Source organism: Biomphalaria glabrata, chromosome 3 (genome assembly GCF_947242115.1).
Source record: "Biomphalaria glabrata chromosome 3, xgBioGlab47.1, whole genome shotgun sequence".
Lineage (NCBI taxonomy): Eukaryota > Metazoa > Mollusca > Gastropoda > Planorbidae > Biomphalaria > Biomphalaria glabrata.
The window spans coordinates 53,346,708-53,366,773 of NC_074713.1; the positions used below are offsets into that span (position 1 = coordinate 53,346,708).

General features: G+C 39.2%; 1 protein-coding gene across 1 annotated transcript in view; it reads left to right on the top strand.

Moving 5' to 3' along the window:
• LOC106059661 (uncharacterized) overlaps nt 1-20,066 on the top strand; it is a 176,830-nt gene that overhangs the window by 42,769 nt on the left and 113,995 nt on the right. The window contains exon 3 of the mRNA XM_056022660.1: nt 14,179-14,428. Within this exon, the coding sequence (XP_055878635.1) occupies nt 14,179-14,428 (250 nt within the window). The remainder of the gene's footprint in view (nt 1-14,178; nt 14,429-20,066) is intronic.

Below are 20,066 nucleotides of genomic sequence, written 5' to 3' on the forward strand. Positions count from 1 at the left end.
CTATAAATAAAATAAGAACATAAAACTAAAATGTTATTTAACCTTGGTTAGGCCAATAATAGAATATGCATCCTCTGTTTGGGACCCCCCCCCCCCCCCCCAACTAAAGAAAACAAAAACATTAAGAAACTGGAACAGACACAAAATAGAGCAGTGAGATACATAACAAACGAATATTCACATTTGACTAGAGTAACACCTTTAGTAAAATCACTAAATTTAGAAAGCCTTCAGGATAGAAGACTTAAAAGTAAAGTAGCAATTATACATAAAACACTGAACCATAATCTTCAAATACAAAAACAAAATTTAATGAAATACTCTGAAAGACACAAAGATAAAGGCACGCACTTCATCCCATATGCTAGGACAAATTTGTACAAATACTCCTTCTTCCCTAGTACTATTAGAGCATGGAATGAGTTGCCTTAGCCAGCTAGGAAAACCAGTGACTTGGCAGAATTTAAGTCATTGGTTAACAATAGTTAACATGCATGACTAAATGCATGACGCGTAGGACGTAATCCTCTCCTTTTTTTTAAAGTAACGTCTGTATTTTATAAGATAAAATAAAAAAAAAAGTTGTTTTTTTTTTCAAGTTTTCGAATAATTGGCAAAGACCATTCCTTATTTATTAAACGAGTGGGAAGCTGATATAATACCGAAAATATGAAAATCAATTATATAAAGATTACCAGGGCACTTTTATTTTTGTCTTACCGTCTAGATGTAGATCCAGTTTAAGTGGGAGAAAAAATCGGCAGAAATAAAAGTACATTTTAAAATCATAACTGGAGAGCAATGCTGTAAGCAGCATTCAAACTTCCGTTTAATGACGCCATAGTCCCTTCGTGATCAACACGCAAGTCGCGCATGCGCGAAGCCAATGTTATATGTCGTAAAGCTGGATTAACGACTTCCGTCGCACGAGCAGTGAGACGATTGGATAGAAATAAAAGCACAGAGCAACGAATGTGAAATGAACGTCTGCACAATTCATTGCAAGACACTCGCAGCAGACGTAAAATGGGCCCTATGACTACTTTCCCCTAAGATCTAGGGCGTATTGGGAAAATTTAAGTTAATATCAGCTGGTCTTTCCAAAGCCGTTCTCTCAATATCACACACTGAGGGTCAAACATCATTTGAACAATGAGTGAATGAATGAATGTTGAATGGCGATTTAAAAACAAGTCTTTGTTATTTATTTATTTTTTAAAATATTTTTTTTTAATGACAATAATATTGGCTTCCTAGTCGTATGGTATGTGTTCCGGGCTATCGTTATGATGGTCCCTGGTTCGAAACTTGCACTTCGCTATCTCTTTGCCGTCTTGGCAGGGGGTTTGGGTCAGGACCTAAAAAAAAAATCTTTATTTCTGAAGGAAAGTCTGTAAGCTAGACAAGTCACTCAGTCACTTTGATTATTTGTCTTCTTTCAATCTCTCTATCTCTGCCTCTCTCTCTCTCTGCTTCTCTCTCTCTCTGTCTCTCTCTGCTTCTCTCTCTCCTTTTCTACCTTTCTCTCTCTATCTCTGCCTTTCCATCTCTCTGCCTTTGTCCCTCTCTCTGCTTCTCTCTCTCTGCCTTTCTCTCTCAGTCTCTCATTTTCTTTCCTTCTTTTGCGTTCTCTCTGCCTCCCCCATCTCCCCCTCTTTTTCTGCCTTTCTCTGTCTCTCTCTCTCTCTCTCTTGTTCTCTCTGCCTCTGTCACTCTCTTGAGACATGGCCCACTGTGACACATGGACCACCATGATAAATGGCCCACTCTCAGACATGGCCCACCCCGAGACATGGTCCGCTCTCTGGCATGGCCCACCCTGAGACATGGTCCGCTCTCTGGCATGGCCCACCCTGAGACATGGTCCGCTCTCAGACATTGGCCCACCCTGAGACATGGTCCACTCTCAAACATGGCCCACCCTGAGACATGGTCCGCTCTCTGGCATGGCCCACCCCGAGACATGGTCCACTCTCAGACATTGGCCCACCCTGAGACATGGTCCGCTCTCAGACATGGCCCACCCTGAGACGTGGCCCTCTGTGAAACAAAAAAAAAACCTTGACATTGATCTCATTATTTCCCGATAGAGAAAACACACAAAAAAGGGTCGTCATAACAAACGGAACGCGGGAAAAACAAATACCCATTTCTATGTGCTACTGTGGGTGACCTTATACCGAGAGAAGAAGCACACATTACATTACACTTTCCTAAACACCCCGGATACTAGCGAAAGTATATAGCAACAAAAAAACATCTTGCCTAGAACTGCAGTTAGCTATAGCTACATTCACTTACGACTGGATGGCTGCCTGGTCGTGCGGTTTGCGCGCTGGACTGTCGTTCGGATTTATCGACGGTCGAGGGTTCAAGCCCTGCCCGCTCCCATCCCCCGTCGTCCTGAGGGAGGTTTGGACTAGGAAGGAAACTATCTTAACTCTGAAGGAACATCCGAAACATGTCAAACGTATATTACGAGAGTAGACAGTATTATAAGTATTACATGCGCCTAACCTGTGACCGCAGCTGTGTATCAAGGATTGGCCTCTTTACTCACACAAGAAGCAAAGGGAAAATGTAGACTCATGAGATTTACAACGCTACAATTGCCGTATTGGTAGGCCTATATTGAGCTAATTTATTCAGTGAGTATCTGTCTGCTTTAGAGTGATCAGAAATATTGTTTTATTTCTTTTTAAAGTGCAGTTTTTTAATGTGTTCGTATATCGACTTTTGTTGTTTTTTGCTAAACTGTTTCCCGAAGAGCTCTCTCTACTTTAACGTCTCTTGTGAACAAACAACTTACAGAACACCTCTGTGGAGATAATAAACAAGGCGGCAAGAACGATAACTTTAAATAGATTGTTTCCCTTTTTTTTTTTTGTTTGTTTCTTTTATGCATTTACGTAATTGGCGAGAGTTTCAAGGTTGACACAGAGGCCATGCAATGCGCATGCGCACAACGCGGTCTTCTGAGAAGTACAATGCATCATGGGTAATAATCTGAAGCACAAACAAGTGGCAGATATTTGCGACTGTTTTTATGGTGTATCTGGCAAGCATTCGTCACAAGGCAACGGTTCTAAAACTGTTAGCGATGACGTAGTTATTTAAAAATTAGGTTTGGAAATGAATTTGACGTCAAATAATCCTGACTCACTCCAATTTCTCCGTGAACTTTATTGATCCTTCTAAATGACTTTATCTTATAATGGAATATAACCAGAAAATTGTATGTTGGGCTCCTTCAGTCCTGTGGCGTAGCAAGATACCCGTGGGCCCGGGTTCATTAATATCTCGGTGGGCCCCCTTACCCCAAATAAGACGAATTCAGTGTTTCACAAAACGTTTGAGAAATCTGAATGTCTCGGTACATTTACCAAAAAACAATGCAAGTAGCTTACCTTTTTCTTTGTAATACAATCCTTACATTTGATGTAGTAATAGTGTCTTAAAACTCAATTTTTTTTTACACGTTTGTCACAGATGCCATTATAGATTTATTTGTATATTTCACATTGAAAAGCTTATGTGTAAATAGAAATATAAACCCTTGACTGAGCCTCAGGAATTACCCCACAAATCTAGATCCTTGACAGCGCCTCAGGTTTTACCCGAGACGTAATTACGATGTTGCAAATCTATTGGTTGATTTGAAAATAAATAAAGAAATTTTAGCGCCAGAGAATTGACGAGAGTAGAAAGAACGCCAGTCGATGAAAGAATCTCCCAGTAGACCGTCGCGTTTACTAAGGGCTCTGATTTAAAGCCTTTGTAATGTTTCTTTGTGCTTATTGATCTTTAACTTGTACATAAGCTGTACTTACGTTTTATATTTAAATATAGTTCAAGTCTGATCGTGACATCTGGCACCATTGGTGACACGTGACAGTAGCACTATTAGTGATTTGTGACAACGTTGTTCACAGAATCAAAAGACTTTAAAGATATTTCAAATGTACGAACAAAATGTTTTACGCGTTTACATTGCGAAAAACATTTCTAGATGCAAATTTATGAAACTTAGAATGAAACTATAAACTGTACAAGATAAAAAAAATATATGAATTAAGAAACTATAGCACACCACGAACCATTATATAGCACTACTTTCATGCTTATAGAATGCTCAGAGCGCTATGGTCCAATCTCACTTGTGGACTAGTGGGGGGAGGGGGTATCTGGGAGAAGGTTTTCCGTGCTGCCTTTGGGCACTCAATAAACGAGATGGGTGTCGAACCTCTAGCCCCCCTCATAGGTAGCCAAGACAGCCACATTCAAGCGTACTTAGCCTCTCGACCACGCTTCCCACAAAACTTTTTCTTCCTTGTGAGTAGCAAACTCAGAAAACAGTGCATCTTTTCCCAAAACTGCTGCTTTTCGCTCAATGGAAAGATCAACAAAGTAAAGTCAACCTGCTCTCTGTGTTTTAGAAACCCTGAAATAACTTTGAACCATCGCAACTTCGAGAAGGACTGCTCTGCTGAACAACCAGACACAGAGTCAGAGATGACATGCATGCTGTGACAAAGTTTGGAAAAACCTGAAAATAACAGAAGCAGATTGAGCCGTGAGAAAGTTGCACAGTTAGCAGCTGTGTTGACATTTCGTATTCGTGTCTAGCGTCGACAGATTACTCGGAAGCTGTTTTGAGTTTATTGTACGAACGTATTAAATATTTTTAAGCTATACGCATGTACGTAGGATAATTAATCATAATATAAACGGAAGAAATAGGGGTGGGGAGAGACACTGCACATTGCTGTTAAAACTACAAGGAAAATTTTTTTTTCGTGCATTTAGTAATTACCTCTTTCCGTTCGTAGCTTCTTATCTTATCTTATAAAATAAAGACGTTACTTGAAAAAAAAGAGGATGCTAACGTCCTGCGCGTGTCCATAGGCCAATCTAGTCATGCATGTTAATCAATGACTTATATTTTGTCACGTCTTTGGTTTTCCTTGCTGATTCAGGCAACCCATTCCATGCTCTGATAGCACTAGGAAAGTAAGAGTATCTTCTAAATTACAGACATTTCTTTCCTTGTTATTGCGTCTTAACATTACAGATCCAGGTACTTAAATATGTTGCAGGGGCAGGTAACTTCACGAGCTGATTCACAGACATTTAATACATGAGTATTAACTCTTTCTCTCCGTAATTATTTTTCCACGTTTTGTAAGGAATTCTTCATTTTGCTCATTACTATTTCACTAACCTGTTAGGATTGAGCTTCAAAAGCTTTGTTGGTTGTTATCAGAAAATGTTGTATTTGGTGTAGAATTAAAGGGAAATGCATGCTCTTTTTATATAGTTCAAAGTCAAGTTTTAAAAAATTAAACATCAATTTAATTTAATGAGGTCAAAATCAACGATGGTATCGTCGATTAGGAGGGAAAGAGTTAATGAACACAAAATTTAAGTTCACCTGGACATTATTGCCTCCCTTTAAAATCGTCGTGTGAAGCAGACCGCCCCGCCCCCCACATCCCACCCTCGCAACGCCATTAAGAAACCAAACGTGACCGAGGCTCCAGGTCGAGTACAATACAGATATTGATTTTTGTCCTTTACTGCAGGGGATCTCACATTGGCAGGGTCTTAGCGAGACTCGTGTGATTACCATAATTACACTAGTCCTGTTCCTCATGGTCCAGGTCAATGTCTAGTGATCTAGAGATGACTATTGGGATATTTTTCAAGATAATCTAAACAATGTCAAGGACGCTATAAATTGAACGTCACTGTTGCCAACTAAATCTTATAAGAATCCTGCTATAAATTAAACCATATCCCAGAGAGTGGCTGTTGATCTTGGCATTAAATGTCCTTTAGTACCGCCCATTTAATTTACTAATAAACTTTATGTCATAAAGTGAAAAGTCTAATTTTTTCCTTTCATATTGACATTGTGTGTGTGTGTGTACGTGTGTGTGCGCGTGTGTGTGTGTGCGTGTGTGTGCGCGTGTGTGTGTGTGCGTGTGTGCGCGCGCGCTACAAACGGAAGATCTTAGAACATTTGATTCTGCAAAGATAAAAAATGGCGTCTATCTATTTAAAAAAAAACTCCCATAGTTCATCAGCACTTCCTTTATTTTGTACACCTGTTGCACCAAAAGGTTGGCTATAATACATTTTTTTCCCGCCATGTAAGAAAATCTCCAATTAATTTATTTCTATTCCTTCTGTTAGTGGAACGAAATGTAAAAACATCTCACACCGTTCCATCATAACCGACATCCTCATTTTTATCCTCCTATTCAGGGGCGGACTGGGTGTCAAAATCTGCCTAGCACACAAAAAAAAATGCAATCCAGGCTACACATTGTGTTCATTATAATTAGCATCCAGTATATATATATACGTGACAAATATATATACTAGCCAGATAGTACCCGCGGCCTGCTGGCCTTAGTTTGTGTATTACTAATCTAGTGGATTGGATTTAGATCTGTCATGCTTAGCTAATGTTCCTTTCAGGTTTTTTTTTTCTTATGCCACGAAAATAAAAGTAGTTTTGCGAAAATTGGTTTACCCGTTAAGTCGATACATTCATATCTAATGTACACTTTGTATTTGCATTTCACCATAGTTGTTAAAAGTTTCTTTAATAGATTTAAATTTAGGTAATAAAACGAGTTAACCCGATTTGTTAAAAAGTTTCGTATTTAAATCGAGATACTATTAGGTACTTTTTGTCTGTTTTTAAACTACAAAAAAGGTAATATTTTTCCCCACAATCAAAAATGTGCCGGTACGCCGTACCGGTGCGTACCGTCACAAAAAAGCACTGTATATATATATGTGAATGTCAGTTGCAAAAATGCTTGGGACCATTTTACGAAACAAATAGTATTTTTTTATAGGCACTATTATCGTTCACAATAAACGTTACGTGACATTCTCACCGGCCCATCGGTTGTCGGCCCGCATGACACCGGCCCAAAGGCACATATTTCCCGTCTGCCCTTGCTCTTATTCCTCCTATTCATCATCATCTGGAAGGCTGCCTGGTCGTGCGGTTTGCGCGCTGGACCGTCGTTTGGATTTATCGATGGTCCCGGGTTCAAGCCCTGCCCGCTCCCATCCCCTGTCGTCCTGCTGGAGGTTTGGACTAGGAAGTAAACTATCTTCAACTCTGAAGGAACATCCGAAAACATGTAAAACATTTTACAAACATCTCACCACCAACAGGGCCGGCTTTAGGTAATTGGAGGCCCTAAGCGAAGTGAATAAGGTGGCCCCAAATAAAATAAAAAAAACCAACGAACTACTCAATGAATTATAAACAGTCCTTTATGTAGATCTAAATCAACAAATAAGTTTGAACTCCAATGGCGTCAATAGCACGAATTTACTTCATGGACGATTCGTGATCACCAGACTAGAAATAACCAATGGTCTTCTAACATTTGTAGTCTAACAAGGAGATCTATACATTTGTGAATAAGCTTTGAATCATACTAGAGACTTGAAGCAAGGCTAATTGACATAGAGGCATAGAGTTCTGCTAAGTTTGAGATTTTGGTTCAATTTTTACCAATTTTTTTTTCTCCAAAGCAAATTTCTTGACCTAGTTTGCCTATGCCTAAGGCCGTCCCTCCCACCAATATCACGAGTGTTATCAATTTTATCACTAGCATTATCATCTCACCACCATCAGTACTATCATCGTCATTACGTCATTTCTAACGTCATCAATATCACTAACGAAAACATCATCATCATCATTCTCACCGTCATCGTCATAATTACAATAATTCTCTGTACTGTCGTCACCACCATCAATACTCTTAACCATCATCATCAACATTTCTTTCATCATTTCTCATCAGCGTCATAACAATCACCACCGTTCTCACCACTGTCATCAGCATCATTATCATCCACACCTCCACCATGATCGTCACCATTGCTCTTATCACCACCAACAACTTTGTGACCAGTACCATTATAATTATCGTCATTCTTAAAAAAATGTAACCAGTATCATTATAATTATCGTCATTCTTAACACAAAATTATCCCTGTAATAACCATCACTATTATTCTCATCACCACCATCATCATCATTACCACCATCACCACCACCATCATATTCATCTCTATCATTATCTTTCGTATCACCATCATTATCATCATCATCACCATAATTACCAAACATCATCATCGTTATCATCATCATCATCATCATCATCATCATCACCTCCACCACTTTCATCTTCATCATCATCACCATTATCGTCATTCTTAACACAAGATTATCGCTATAATAACCATCACTATTATTCTCATCATCACTATCATCATCTTTACCACCATCACCACCACCATCATATTCATCTTTATACTTATCTTTCTTATCACCGTCATTATCTTAATCACTACCATCATGCCCCATCTAATCACAATAATCATCGTTTTCACCATTATCATCACCATCATCATTATCATTATAATTATCCCCACAACCACCACTTTCATCTTAATCCTCATCACCATTATCCCCATGTCTGATCCCTGACTTGTAGTTTGGGAATGCTGCGATAATGCGCTCAGCCAAGTCTATCTATTTCTCTCGGTCGAAAACCACCCACAGTAGAGTATGACGACCGATTCCCGCCACCATGTTGATCAACAGCTCTTAAAAGTCCTCCCTCTTAGGAAGGTGGAAAGATAAGCTGGTAGATTTTAATCCCCCTGGGGGGTGTGGGTGTGAAGAAATAGTTATTATTACTAGAAACAAGAAATCATCAGAGTTTGTACAAAGCTTATATCAACTCACTCTGTCTGGTAACACTGTTATCAAAACATTATTTAGAAGTTATTTAACGGTTATTTTTTCCCAAACCCATTCTCGGATTAAGTTGAAACTTTACACAAATATTTGTTGTACCTAACAAATGATGAATCAATAAAAAAATCTATTAATTGAATATTGGTAATTAATTATTTGTTGTGTATTGAAAAATGGAATTAAAAGCTACTCATTAAGAGATGTGGCTGTATATATGAAGTTATTTCCCATATTACGTTTTGTACACGTTTTTTTTCCGTCCCACACCCAGTCTTGATAAAGTTGAAATTGTGCATAATTAAATTAATTATTCATGTCGATGACAATACATTAATCAATACAAAATTAACCAATTAGCGAATTAATTAATGTTAATTAATTAATTTTGTTTTAAACGGGAAAAAAATGAAGCTTATTCCTGCAGTATTGAGATAAATCAGCTGAGTAGATGGGGGGTAAACTGATGTATGGGCGACATCGTTTCGACCATAGATAATACCCAGACATGCATCATATTTCCATGAGATGATCAATAGTTGCTTTGCGACAGAAGGAGCTTCCACTGAGATAAATGGCAGTGATTTTGCGGTTCTTACCTTTAGATTAGCCTTTTTCAACAATATTTTGCTTGGTATTGTTCTTGTCGAATGTGTATGAATCTCAGTAAATGTTCAACCCTCTGCCTCTTACAAAGCTTCATTTGTTCATTTTATTATTAAAATGATACAAAATGCTTATAGTGACGTAGTTTCAGATACTTTGAGAACCTCTTTTTACAGTCTATCATTAACTGGCTGAGGGAATATGTTTTTACACCGATGAGAGACCAGGAGAGAGGGGCGCATGGACTGGTCAGATCGAACACGGTCAAATAAAGACACATCTCAGAAGGCCAAGTATCGAAACAAGAACTGATTAGCCATGAAACAACAGACTGTCTCGCGAACGTGTCTTTTTTTTTTTTTTTTAAATCCGAGCTCGATACGCAGGAATCGATACTCTAGCATCGCAGTAGCCAACTAATCCTGGTGGGTGAGTTCCCTTGTTTTTGATCAGACACACGATGGCTTTAAGGTCGCGGCCTGCGGGCTAAATGAGGCCTTCTTGTGATGAGGAGCGCCGTTATTAGCTCCGGCCCCGGGAAGTCCGCCGGAGTGATGAAAGGTGTTAGGTGTTAGTGGTGTTAATGGCGGGGAGGGTGGCGTATAGGTAGAAAGGCGTGGGAGTAGTAAATGTAAGATGTGTGTGTGTGTGTGTGCGTGTGAATGAGGTATGTGTGTACAAAGTTTGTGTGTGTGTGAATGCGATCATTGATTTCTGACAGAAAGGCTTGTACAAACGTGAGAGAAATATAAATATGTGTGAGAGAGAGAGAGCAAAAGAAGAGGATAAGGAATATAAATATGAGAGAGAGAGAGAGAGAGAGAGCAAAAGAAGAGGATAAGGAGTATAAATATGAGAGAGAGAGAGAGAGAGACAGTGTAAGGGAGAGAGAAAAAGAGAGACAGAAATAGAGAAAGAGAGAAGAACTAAAACCCCTCCCCTACAATATAAGGGGAAGTAATACAGCATAGAAACTTCTAAAACATGATTTAGATCTGGTTTCTTTGTTGTTGTTTAATTACGCAAGAGCTGATTGTTGCGCTTCGCCGCCTAATCAAGAAATCAATACTCTGTTTATCAGGCCGCAATCAGCAGTTTCACTTACTTGAACCTTCTCTATGCAAGTTTTCTTTTTTTTTTCTTTTTAAAATCGAATCGAACTCTCTTTTCATGCTTATATGAAGCCTGAATCTTAAAATAGAACTTCTAGAAAGATGTAAGAAGGGCAATCAGCTTAGCACTATTCAAAAAGGGGCAGCAATCAGTCCTACCTTCACATTCACTTCCGTAGTTAAAGTCACTAACACGGAGGTTATGCCGAAAAGTTCTAATTCCCACTTTCCTATTGGTTGTCGGTCTGTCAATCTTACATTTATTTAAGGCGTTTGGACTTTGGTAAAATAATTGATAAATTCCTCTTCCTCTTCTTTTGCTCTCTCTATCTCTCTCTCTCTCTCTCTCTTTCTCTCCCCCAACTATATTACTCCAAGATTTAATGATCTTTTTACGTCTGTTTTATATTTTCATATATATTTCATAGCAAACTATTTGAGAGTTAAATATTTCATAGCAGAATATCTAGTAGTTACATATTTCTTGGAAAACTTACGTAATAGTTACATATTTCAAAGAAAACTATGAAATAGTTACATATTTCATCTTCTCCAGATATTTTTGAATCTACCGGAATATTTTGGGTTTTAATCTCTTTGGTCAGCACTTCTTGCGTGACTTTCTCTCTCTGATGGTCACCCACTGTCCAGTTTGTCAACCGTCAAACTTTCGGTTGAATGGAGCACATTGCGGGGTATCATTTTTTCTATTTTGGTTTAGCGTATCTTGAAACACTTCAATCCATATTACAGCAAGTGGATTTCACATTTCTTGAAGAAGGAGTGTGTCCATGAATTGTCAGCTCAGAAACCAGACTAGCGTAACCTTGTCCAGAAAGTCAAGCAGTGATATTATCTTATCTTCTAATAATTATATATTACGGACGTTACTTCAAAAATAAGATAACTACGTTCTACGCAAAAAGATTTGTGAGATTTGTCTTTCGAGACTACAGGGGGACTTTCTATTCGAATCGCCATGTATGGCATCTACGATGTCATTTAGAACTAAAAGAACACCAAAGCAACACTTCAGATTGATAGTCCTCGACCAGATCACTCATTTTCGTCATTACAAAATAAGTTCGGGTAAATATTTTTCGTTAATAGATTATTCCTCCGAGCGAGGCTCGGTCACCTGGTACTGAATAATAAATCGTCCTGTATCTGTATCTAAATCAACAAATAAATTAAAATTATATGGCGCCGATAGCACTTCTCTTCTACCTGTGCGATGCCCTCACCAATCGGAGGCTGCCTAGTTTGCCCATCTCTAAGGCCGGCCCTGCTGAAGGCTTTAGAGCTGTAGACTTACATGGTTCTCTGAATATTGTAGCATTGTGTGATTTCTCCCTAGTTTGCCTATCTCTAAGGCCGACCCTGCTAAAGGACTTAGAGCTGTAGACTTACATGGTTCTCTGAATATTGTAGCATTGTGTGATTTCTCCCTAGTTTGCCTATCTCTAAGGCCGACCCTGCTGAAGGCTTTAGAGCTGTAGACTTACATGGTTCTCTGAATATTGTAGCATTGTGTGATTTCTCCCTAGTTTGCCTATCTCTAAGGCCGACCCTGCTAAAGGACTTAGAGCTGTAGACTTACATGGTTCTCTGAATATTGTAGCATTGTGTGATTTCTCCCTAGTTTGCCTATCTCTAAGGCCGGCCCTGCTAAAGGACTTAGAGCTGTAGGCTTACATGGTTCTCTGAATACTGTAGCATTGTGTGATTTCTCTTAATTTCTCTATTGTTTTGCTTGGTGCTGTGTGGTGAAAGGACTATGCAGAGTTGAACTGGATAAAAGAAACAGAAAGCTAAATACAAATGTAAGGTCAAATCAATAATTCGATTAGTTTATACTGCATTCAAGTCGCCGGAAGTCTTACAGACAAGACACTCTGCCCGCGATTGGTTTATTAATTACTTTTTGATTCACGTGAGCGAATGTATGTGTCTGATAGAAATTATGATGGAGAAAAATGCGTGATTGTGTAGCCTCAGAAGACCTGAGTTTGAAACCAGAGGTTAAGAAGGGATTGTCCATTAAAAGGGATTGATGTGTATAAGGGGATTGACTATAAGTGGAAGTATTTATTAGAGAGACCGATAATAAAGGAATGCATTTTAAAAGATTTAATAATAACAGCTACTAGGCCTCAACACTGACCTGTGAAGTCGCAACCTGTGGGCTCTTTAGATAAATAGCTCGTTGCCGCGGTATAGATCTGTACGTATAGCGATTGATCACGCGTAGAAACAATAGAAAGAAAGTGGGATTAAGAAAGGTAATCATATTTATACATAATCATTTTCACTTCTAGTGCTCTCCCATTTCTATGCAGCCATTTCATCTTTTATTCTTTATCTTATCTTATCTAATACAGACGTTACTTCAAAAAAGAAGATGATTACGTCCTACGCGTCATGCATTTAGTCATGCTTATTAGCCAATGACTTAAATTCTGCCAAGTCACTGGTTTTCCTGGCTAGTTCAGGCAACCCATTTCATGCTCTAATAGCGCTAGGGAAGTTATGTGGCCAGCACAACCACCAACCGCCTTTACTTTTCCCCAACTAATGTCAGGTAACCATTAGAGCTTTACTTTACTTTTGAGCCTTCTCTACTGAAGGCTTTCTAAATTTAGTGATTTTATTAAAGGTGTTACTCTAGTCAAATGTGAATATTCGTTTGTTATGAGTCTCACTGCTCTATTTTGTGTCTGTTCCAGTTTCCTAATGTTTTCTTGAGTTGAGGGGTCCCCAAACAGAGGATGCTTTACCTTCACATTTCCCTTACTGAGTCTGTTCGAAAGTTGGGGCACTACACCTGATACGTTATCATCTATCGCCATTCTTCTCAGTCTTTTGCCAGGGATAAAGTGTAATCAACAATAAATCATTTCTAGATTGTCGGGATGCCAGTGAATTATGGTCTATTGATTTATTTAAGCCATAAAATAAATCAATAACACAGTCAGAGAAATATTGGTCAAGATTATACACATTCAATACAATTCTATTTAATTGATGGCATGATAGCGTTACTAAATTAAGACTTGTCTCCGAGTCCGAAGATTAATGAGGAATGCAGTATTTTCTGTGGCTACGCTGTGACCTATATATTTAGCCGCATCCAGGGCAAACATAATAAATTGTCCGCCGATGGTCGATTAAGATTTTCTTTTCGCCGTCTGCGTCTGTCCTCGGCAGCAGATTTTATTTTGGGTCTCCAATGTGTATCTCGCGGCCTTTGCGAGTGACCTCCGGCTGTCTCGTTCTGAAGCCGCATGCAATCAGGTACTCCCTTCGATGCCAGCTAAGGCAAGTTGGACCATAAGAAGTCCCTCTATACTGTCCATACCGACGTTCGCAAGGGCATCGCTGTTTGTTGTGCGGTCTTGCCACCGTATCGCCATGATGGAGCGCAAGCATCTTTGTTGAAAGCGCTCAAGTAGTCTTAGTTGCTCTCTGTATAGTGTACATGTCACAGATCCATATAGAAGGGTTGAGAGAAACACGGTAACACCGCTTGGTAGACACTGATTTTTGTACTAAAATAAATTACTTCTAAAAATAGATTCTGAACCGGAACTAGACAACAGTCTTTTCTCTATTAGAGTATTGTCTTTAATGATTTTATTTTCACTGCGTATTCTGTTTCCACAGGAAAATGCAAAAAGAAGAAAGTCAAGGAAGAGAAGAAAAGCTTGATCATTGGCCCGATGATCCGGAAGAGGAGCCGGGACGAGCCCCCCTTTGTGGTCCCCCAGATTTTCGTGGATTATGGAAGCCGCCGGACGTCGTATGCCTCAGCGTCTGACCACATGATGCTCGGGGCTCTGGCGCTTGACCTGCGCAGGTCTTCCGGTAGCAGTGCTGGAAGTAGGAGGACCTCGCTGGCTTCAGACTCTGACAGGTAAGAAGGACATTTGGAGTTTGCTGCCGGCGTCTTCGAAGCTGGTTGACTGTTGTAGTGGTCATGTGGCGATAGAGACATGCGGATTAAATAAAATGTGATAATGTAATCATAGGTTGGCTCAAAAATATAATTTTACTTAAATATAAGAGAGAAACAAACATAACCGCCTATACGTGTTCATAATCTTTAGGGTTTAAATGTGCTCCACACAACCCCCCCCCCTTTTGTAGACACTGCGCCAAACATTATGAAACCGTAAACCATATCCTCTTTGAATGCCCCTTCCTAATCCACCTTAGGCAGACCCTACTACCACTACAGCCCAACATAACCAACACCCTGTACGGCAGTGCTGAACAACTGAAGAAAACAGCACACTATTTTTCCTTGGCACAGTCTGCAAAAGAGCTGACAGCTCAGCAGCAATAAAGCTGGCTAGAAGAAGAAGAAGAAATGTGCTTAAATGGTAACTTCTATTGGGCGCGGTGGCTGAGTGGTTAATCGCTTGGATTCCGAAAACCCGGGGTTCTTGGTTCGAATCTCCGTGGGAGTTTACATTTCGAGATTTTCGGGGCGCCTCGGTGTCTACCCAGCTCTAACCGGTGCTTGATTTTAGTTGGCGAAAGTAAAGGCGGTTGGTCGTTGTGCTGTCACATGACACCCTGGTCGTTAACCGTTTACCATAGAAACAGATGACCTTAACATCATGTAATAACTTAAGGGAGGCAACTCATCGAGGCAACTATGTTAATTTATATGGGGACATAACAAATACATTGAACCACGTATGCCTTGAACACAGTCTCTTCATAATCTCTAATCTCCGTTCTCTCTCTCTAATGCCAACATCCTTCCTAGTCTAGTCTCGAATAGTGCGCACCTTCTGCACTAGCTTGGTTGGCGGTGCGCATGGCAGGTATTTATTACACTTGTAACATATTGGTATTATATGTACATTTGCACACTAGCGCGTCAGTGCAAACACCGCTTGTGTTTACGTAACAAAATGGCGTTCCTCATATGTCTTCCCCATAAACATAAATAAATATAGTCTGGCCAGTTAAAGAGTTTTATGAAACGAAAATTTGTGACTTGCAATTTTGTGTACTTTATTATACAGCATTTCTGAGCAGTATAAAAGTTAAGTATTCATATCAATTTCAGCCATAACCTATATAAGTATTACAATATTTTCACTAGTGTTTTGTTTAATCTCTAAGAATGAAGACAATGCAATTTTTCATAATTCGGAAATCCGAATACAATAGATATACATGTTTTCAAGTTACATGAAGTTACTTCCTTCGGCCAGTCTATATTTATTTATATCTATGGTCTTTCCTCTTACACACTAGTTTGTTATTTGTGTAATACAAATATTGTACAACAATCATCTGCCCTGTAGATTATTAAGTCTGAAAGTAAAACTTTGAATCAACTCTTTCTCTCCTAATTAGCGATACCATCGTTGAATTGATCCCATTGAATTAAATTAAATTTTTGTATTTATAAACTTTAATTTGTGATATATAAAAAGAGCATGCATTCTCCTATAATTCTATACCAAAAATAAACGTTTTGTGATTACAAACAAAAAATGTTATTGAAGTTTAATCCTAACAGTGTAGACTGTACAAATGTGAAAAACAAACGATTCTGTCAGAACGTGGAAAATAATTACGGAGATAAAGAGTCAACTAATAGTGACTTTTGCTGTACTATGATGTCTGCATGATACTGTTTTTCTAATGAATAATAATTGGATGATTTTACCTTTACCTTTACCTCTCCCTTAGTATGTTGGACCGTTGGGGCACCAAGCAAGACTCGTCGACCGTCTTTCTCCATTCCTCCCTTTTTTTTTTTGCCTTGTTTAGAACCTCTCTCCATGGCAGGCCCGTCCATTCTTTAATGTTCTCCTCCCATCGCTTTCTCTGTCTGCCTCTTCTTCTTTCTCCTGGCACTGTTCCCTGAAGGAAGGTCTTTGCGAGCCCCGTAGATCTTGTAATGTGGCCATAGGTTTTAAGCTTTCGTCTTTTTACAATAGTTAGCAGGTCATCATGGGCTCCGATTGCTGCGGTAACCCTGTCTCTAATCTCTTTATTCGTGATGTGGTCTCTCAATGTGACACTTAGGATCATTCAGATGATTAACGTAGACTGAAACTTTCTATTGTTTCTTGGTTTTATCGTAAAATTGTTATTTTCCCTATTTCTTTATTTAAAAAATTCCAAGTGATGTTTTTATTTTCTATTTTAGAGAGTCATACCGATAAACAAAGTGATATCGAGTAGGCAAAAAAATTTGTTGACTAAAAACTATGAGGGCGATAAGATATGATTTACTGTGTAAATGGATTACTTCCCTTTTTCCCCATCTAATTCTCCATTAAGTTCAAATTGTTCCTTAAAATAGTTTCTTGTTTTTTTTGTTGTTTTCTTGAATGAGTGGAAGACGTAGTATGTGAAATCGGTGGCGTAACTGAGTTTACAGAGGAGGAGCTAGGGGTGGGTTCTAAGCACAACAATAAAACCATTTTGCATATCTTACTTTTGTTTACAGAGGAGGAGCTAGGGGTGGGTTCTAAGCACAACAATAAAACCATTTTGCATATCTTACTTTTGTTTACAGAGGAGGAGCTAGGGGTGGGTTCTAAGCACAACAATAAAACCATTTTGCATATCTTACTTTTGTTTACAGAGGAGGAGCTAGGGGTGGGTTCTAAGCACAACAATAAAACCATTTTGTATATCTTACTTTTGTTTTCTTTCCCGGCGGGGCAAAGCTAATGGAGATACAATCGAGGAGATAAAGCCAGTTGCCTGAGTCAGCCAGGAAAACCAATGACTTGGCAGAATTTAAGTCATTGGTTAACATGCATGGGGAGGCGCGGTGGCTGAGCGGCAAAGCGCTTGGCTTCCGAGCCGGGGGACCGGGGTTCGAATCCGGGTGAAGACTGGGATTTTGTATTTCGGGATCTTCGGACGCCTCTGAGTTCACCCAGCTCTAATGGGTACCTGACATTAGTTAGGGAAAATTAAAGGCGGTTGGTCGTTGTGCTGGCCACATGACACCCTTGTTAACCGTAGGCCACAGAAACAGATGACTTTTACATCATCTGCCCTATAGACCACAAGTTCTGAAAGGGAACTTGACTTTTTCTACTTAACATGCATGACTAGATTGACATAGGAACAAGCGTAGGACGTAATCATCTTCTTTTTCGAAGTGACATCTGTTATATATAAGATAAGAATGTAAGGTACCCCAGGACCAGGACCCAAGAAAAAAATGGGTGATTCCCCCTTTGAAGATACATGAAGTTTGAATGTGACTACAATCAAATTGAGTCCGTCTGTTTCAGTACATTTACAAAGACTGTAAGTACTACTTAACGTAACGACTAAAAGTGGGGAAGGGGGTATAAAATTGTAACGATTTGTTTTAAGAGTGTTGGGGGTTTGTTACGTCAGAAAACAAATAAAATATTCAAATCAAATAACAGGTACAGTGGTCCCTTGATTTTCGCGAAAGGGCTATTCCATGGGTTATAAAAAAAAAAATTAATGGAAAAAAAATACTTCGCCCCCCCCCCCCCTTTTTTTTTTTTTTTGACATCACGGGTTCTGCGGCAGCTGCCGATGCATATGTACAGTATTGGGGGAAATCACTGAAAACAAAAGATGCCGAAAGTAATAATGTCCCTTTACGCCATGGCTGTTTGGCCACGGGATCAGGAAACACGACGTCTGAAAAAATAAAAGGCCACTGGAAATTTGACAACAGAAAATTGGGCACCGTAAATAGACCACCCGGAAATATGGGCACTCTTGAATAGCGACCTTAATAGACACAAAGATAAAGGCACATTCCTCGTTCCATATGCTAGGACAAATTTGTACAAATGCTTCTTCTTCCCTGGTGATATTAGAGCATAGAATGGGTTGCCGGAGCCATCCAGGCAGAATTTAAGTCATTGGTTAACATGACTAAATGCATGACGCGTAGGACGTAATCATCATCTTTTTTTTTTAGGTAACGTCTGTATTTTATAAGATAAAAAAAAAGAAAAAAAAAGATCCTTTTTTTAAAAAGTTTTCGCATAATTGGCAAAGACCATTCCTTATTTACTAAACGAGTGTGAAGCTGATATAATACAGAAAATATGAAAATCAATTATATAAAGATTATCAGGGCACTTTTATTTTTGTCTTACCGTCTAGATGTAGATCCAGTTTAAGTGGGAGAAAAAATCGGCAGAAATAAAAAGTATATTTTAAATTCAAAAATGGAGAGCTGTATTTTATAAGATAGAATTAGATAAATCCGCCTTCTCATTGGTTGCTTTTCCTTGTTATCACTTTTGGGACATGGTTAAAATACAGCCAAAAATACATCATAGTTCATAGTCTTGATAAACAAACACAATAAGAATAGTTGATCAAGGCTCACACCTTGCAACAGATCGTCTGCATGCATCCAGAATCAGATCCTCCGAAGGGGAAGGGAAGAGAAGGGTTGAATCAATACAATGAAACAAAGTTGGTCAGGGCTCACATCTTGCAACAGATTGTCTGCTTACATCTCCCCGAGACATCTTCCAGATATAATGGAATTATAAAGTTCGATAAGTTAAATATTTAGGGAGTTCATTTTACATGCAATGCAGAGCTGTCACCGTCTCGGCCACACCATACAATGGCTAGTTTAAATATAAAGTGATCTGAAGATAAAAATAGAAATGTGTGGTCAAGGTCGGCTGACCCTTTTGACCTTTTGGGAATAGTCTAATCAATCACCCAGCTTAGTATTTAGTTATTGATGTAGACTTCATTCTAGCGCGCAGGGTCCAAGGTGACCAGTGTCCATTTGATTTTCAGATAAATAAGACAGAGGAATTGAGGGAGAATGAGAGAGAGAGAGAGAGAGAGAGATAGAGAAGGAGAGAAAGAGAGAGAGAGAGAGAAAAGAAGAAGAGGTTAGAGAAAGTGAGTGCTTAAGAAAGAATGAGAGATTGAGAGAGAGAAAACATGAAGTAGATTAAGAGATGATGATTGAGAGAGAGAGAGAGAGACAGAGAAAAAAAAAGAAGAGAGAGAAGAGAGGGAGAAGAAAGAGCAAAGAGAAAAGAGATAAAGAGAATAGAGTAGAGACAGAAGAGAGAGAAGAAAGAGAGAAGAGAGCGAGAAGAGAGGGAAGAAAGAGAGAGAGAAGAGAGAAGAAAAAGAGAGACAGAAGAAAGAGGAAAAGAGGTGAAGAGAGAGAAGAGACAGAGAAGAGACAGAGAAGAGACAGAGAAGAAAAAGAGAGATAAGAGAGAGAGAAAGAGAAGAGAGAAAGAAGAAAATGTTTGTTGACAATGTTTTACATGTTTCGGATGTTCCTTCAGAGTCGAAGATAATTACTTCCTAGTCCAAACCTCCCGCAGGACGACGGGGGATGGGAGCGGGCACGGTTTGAACCCTCGACCATCGATAAATCTGAACGACAGTCCAGCGCGCAAACCGCACGACCAGGCAGCCATCCAGAGAGAGAGAAAAGAGAGAGAATGTAAATACAAAACAACAAGGTTACAAAAGACAGTTTGTGTGGAAACACAAACTCAAAATCGGCCCCCGAAGTAAAATGTTTTACA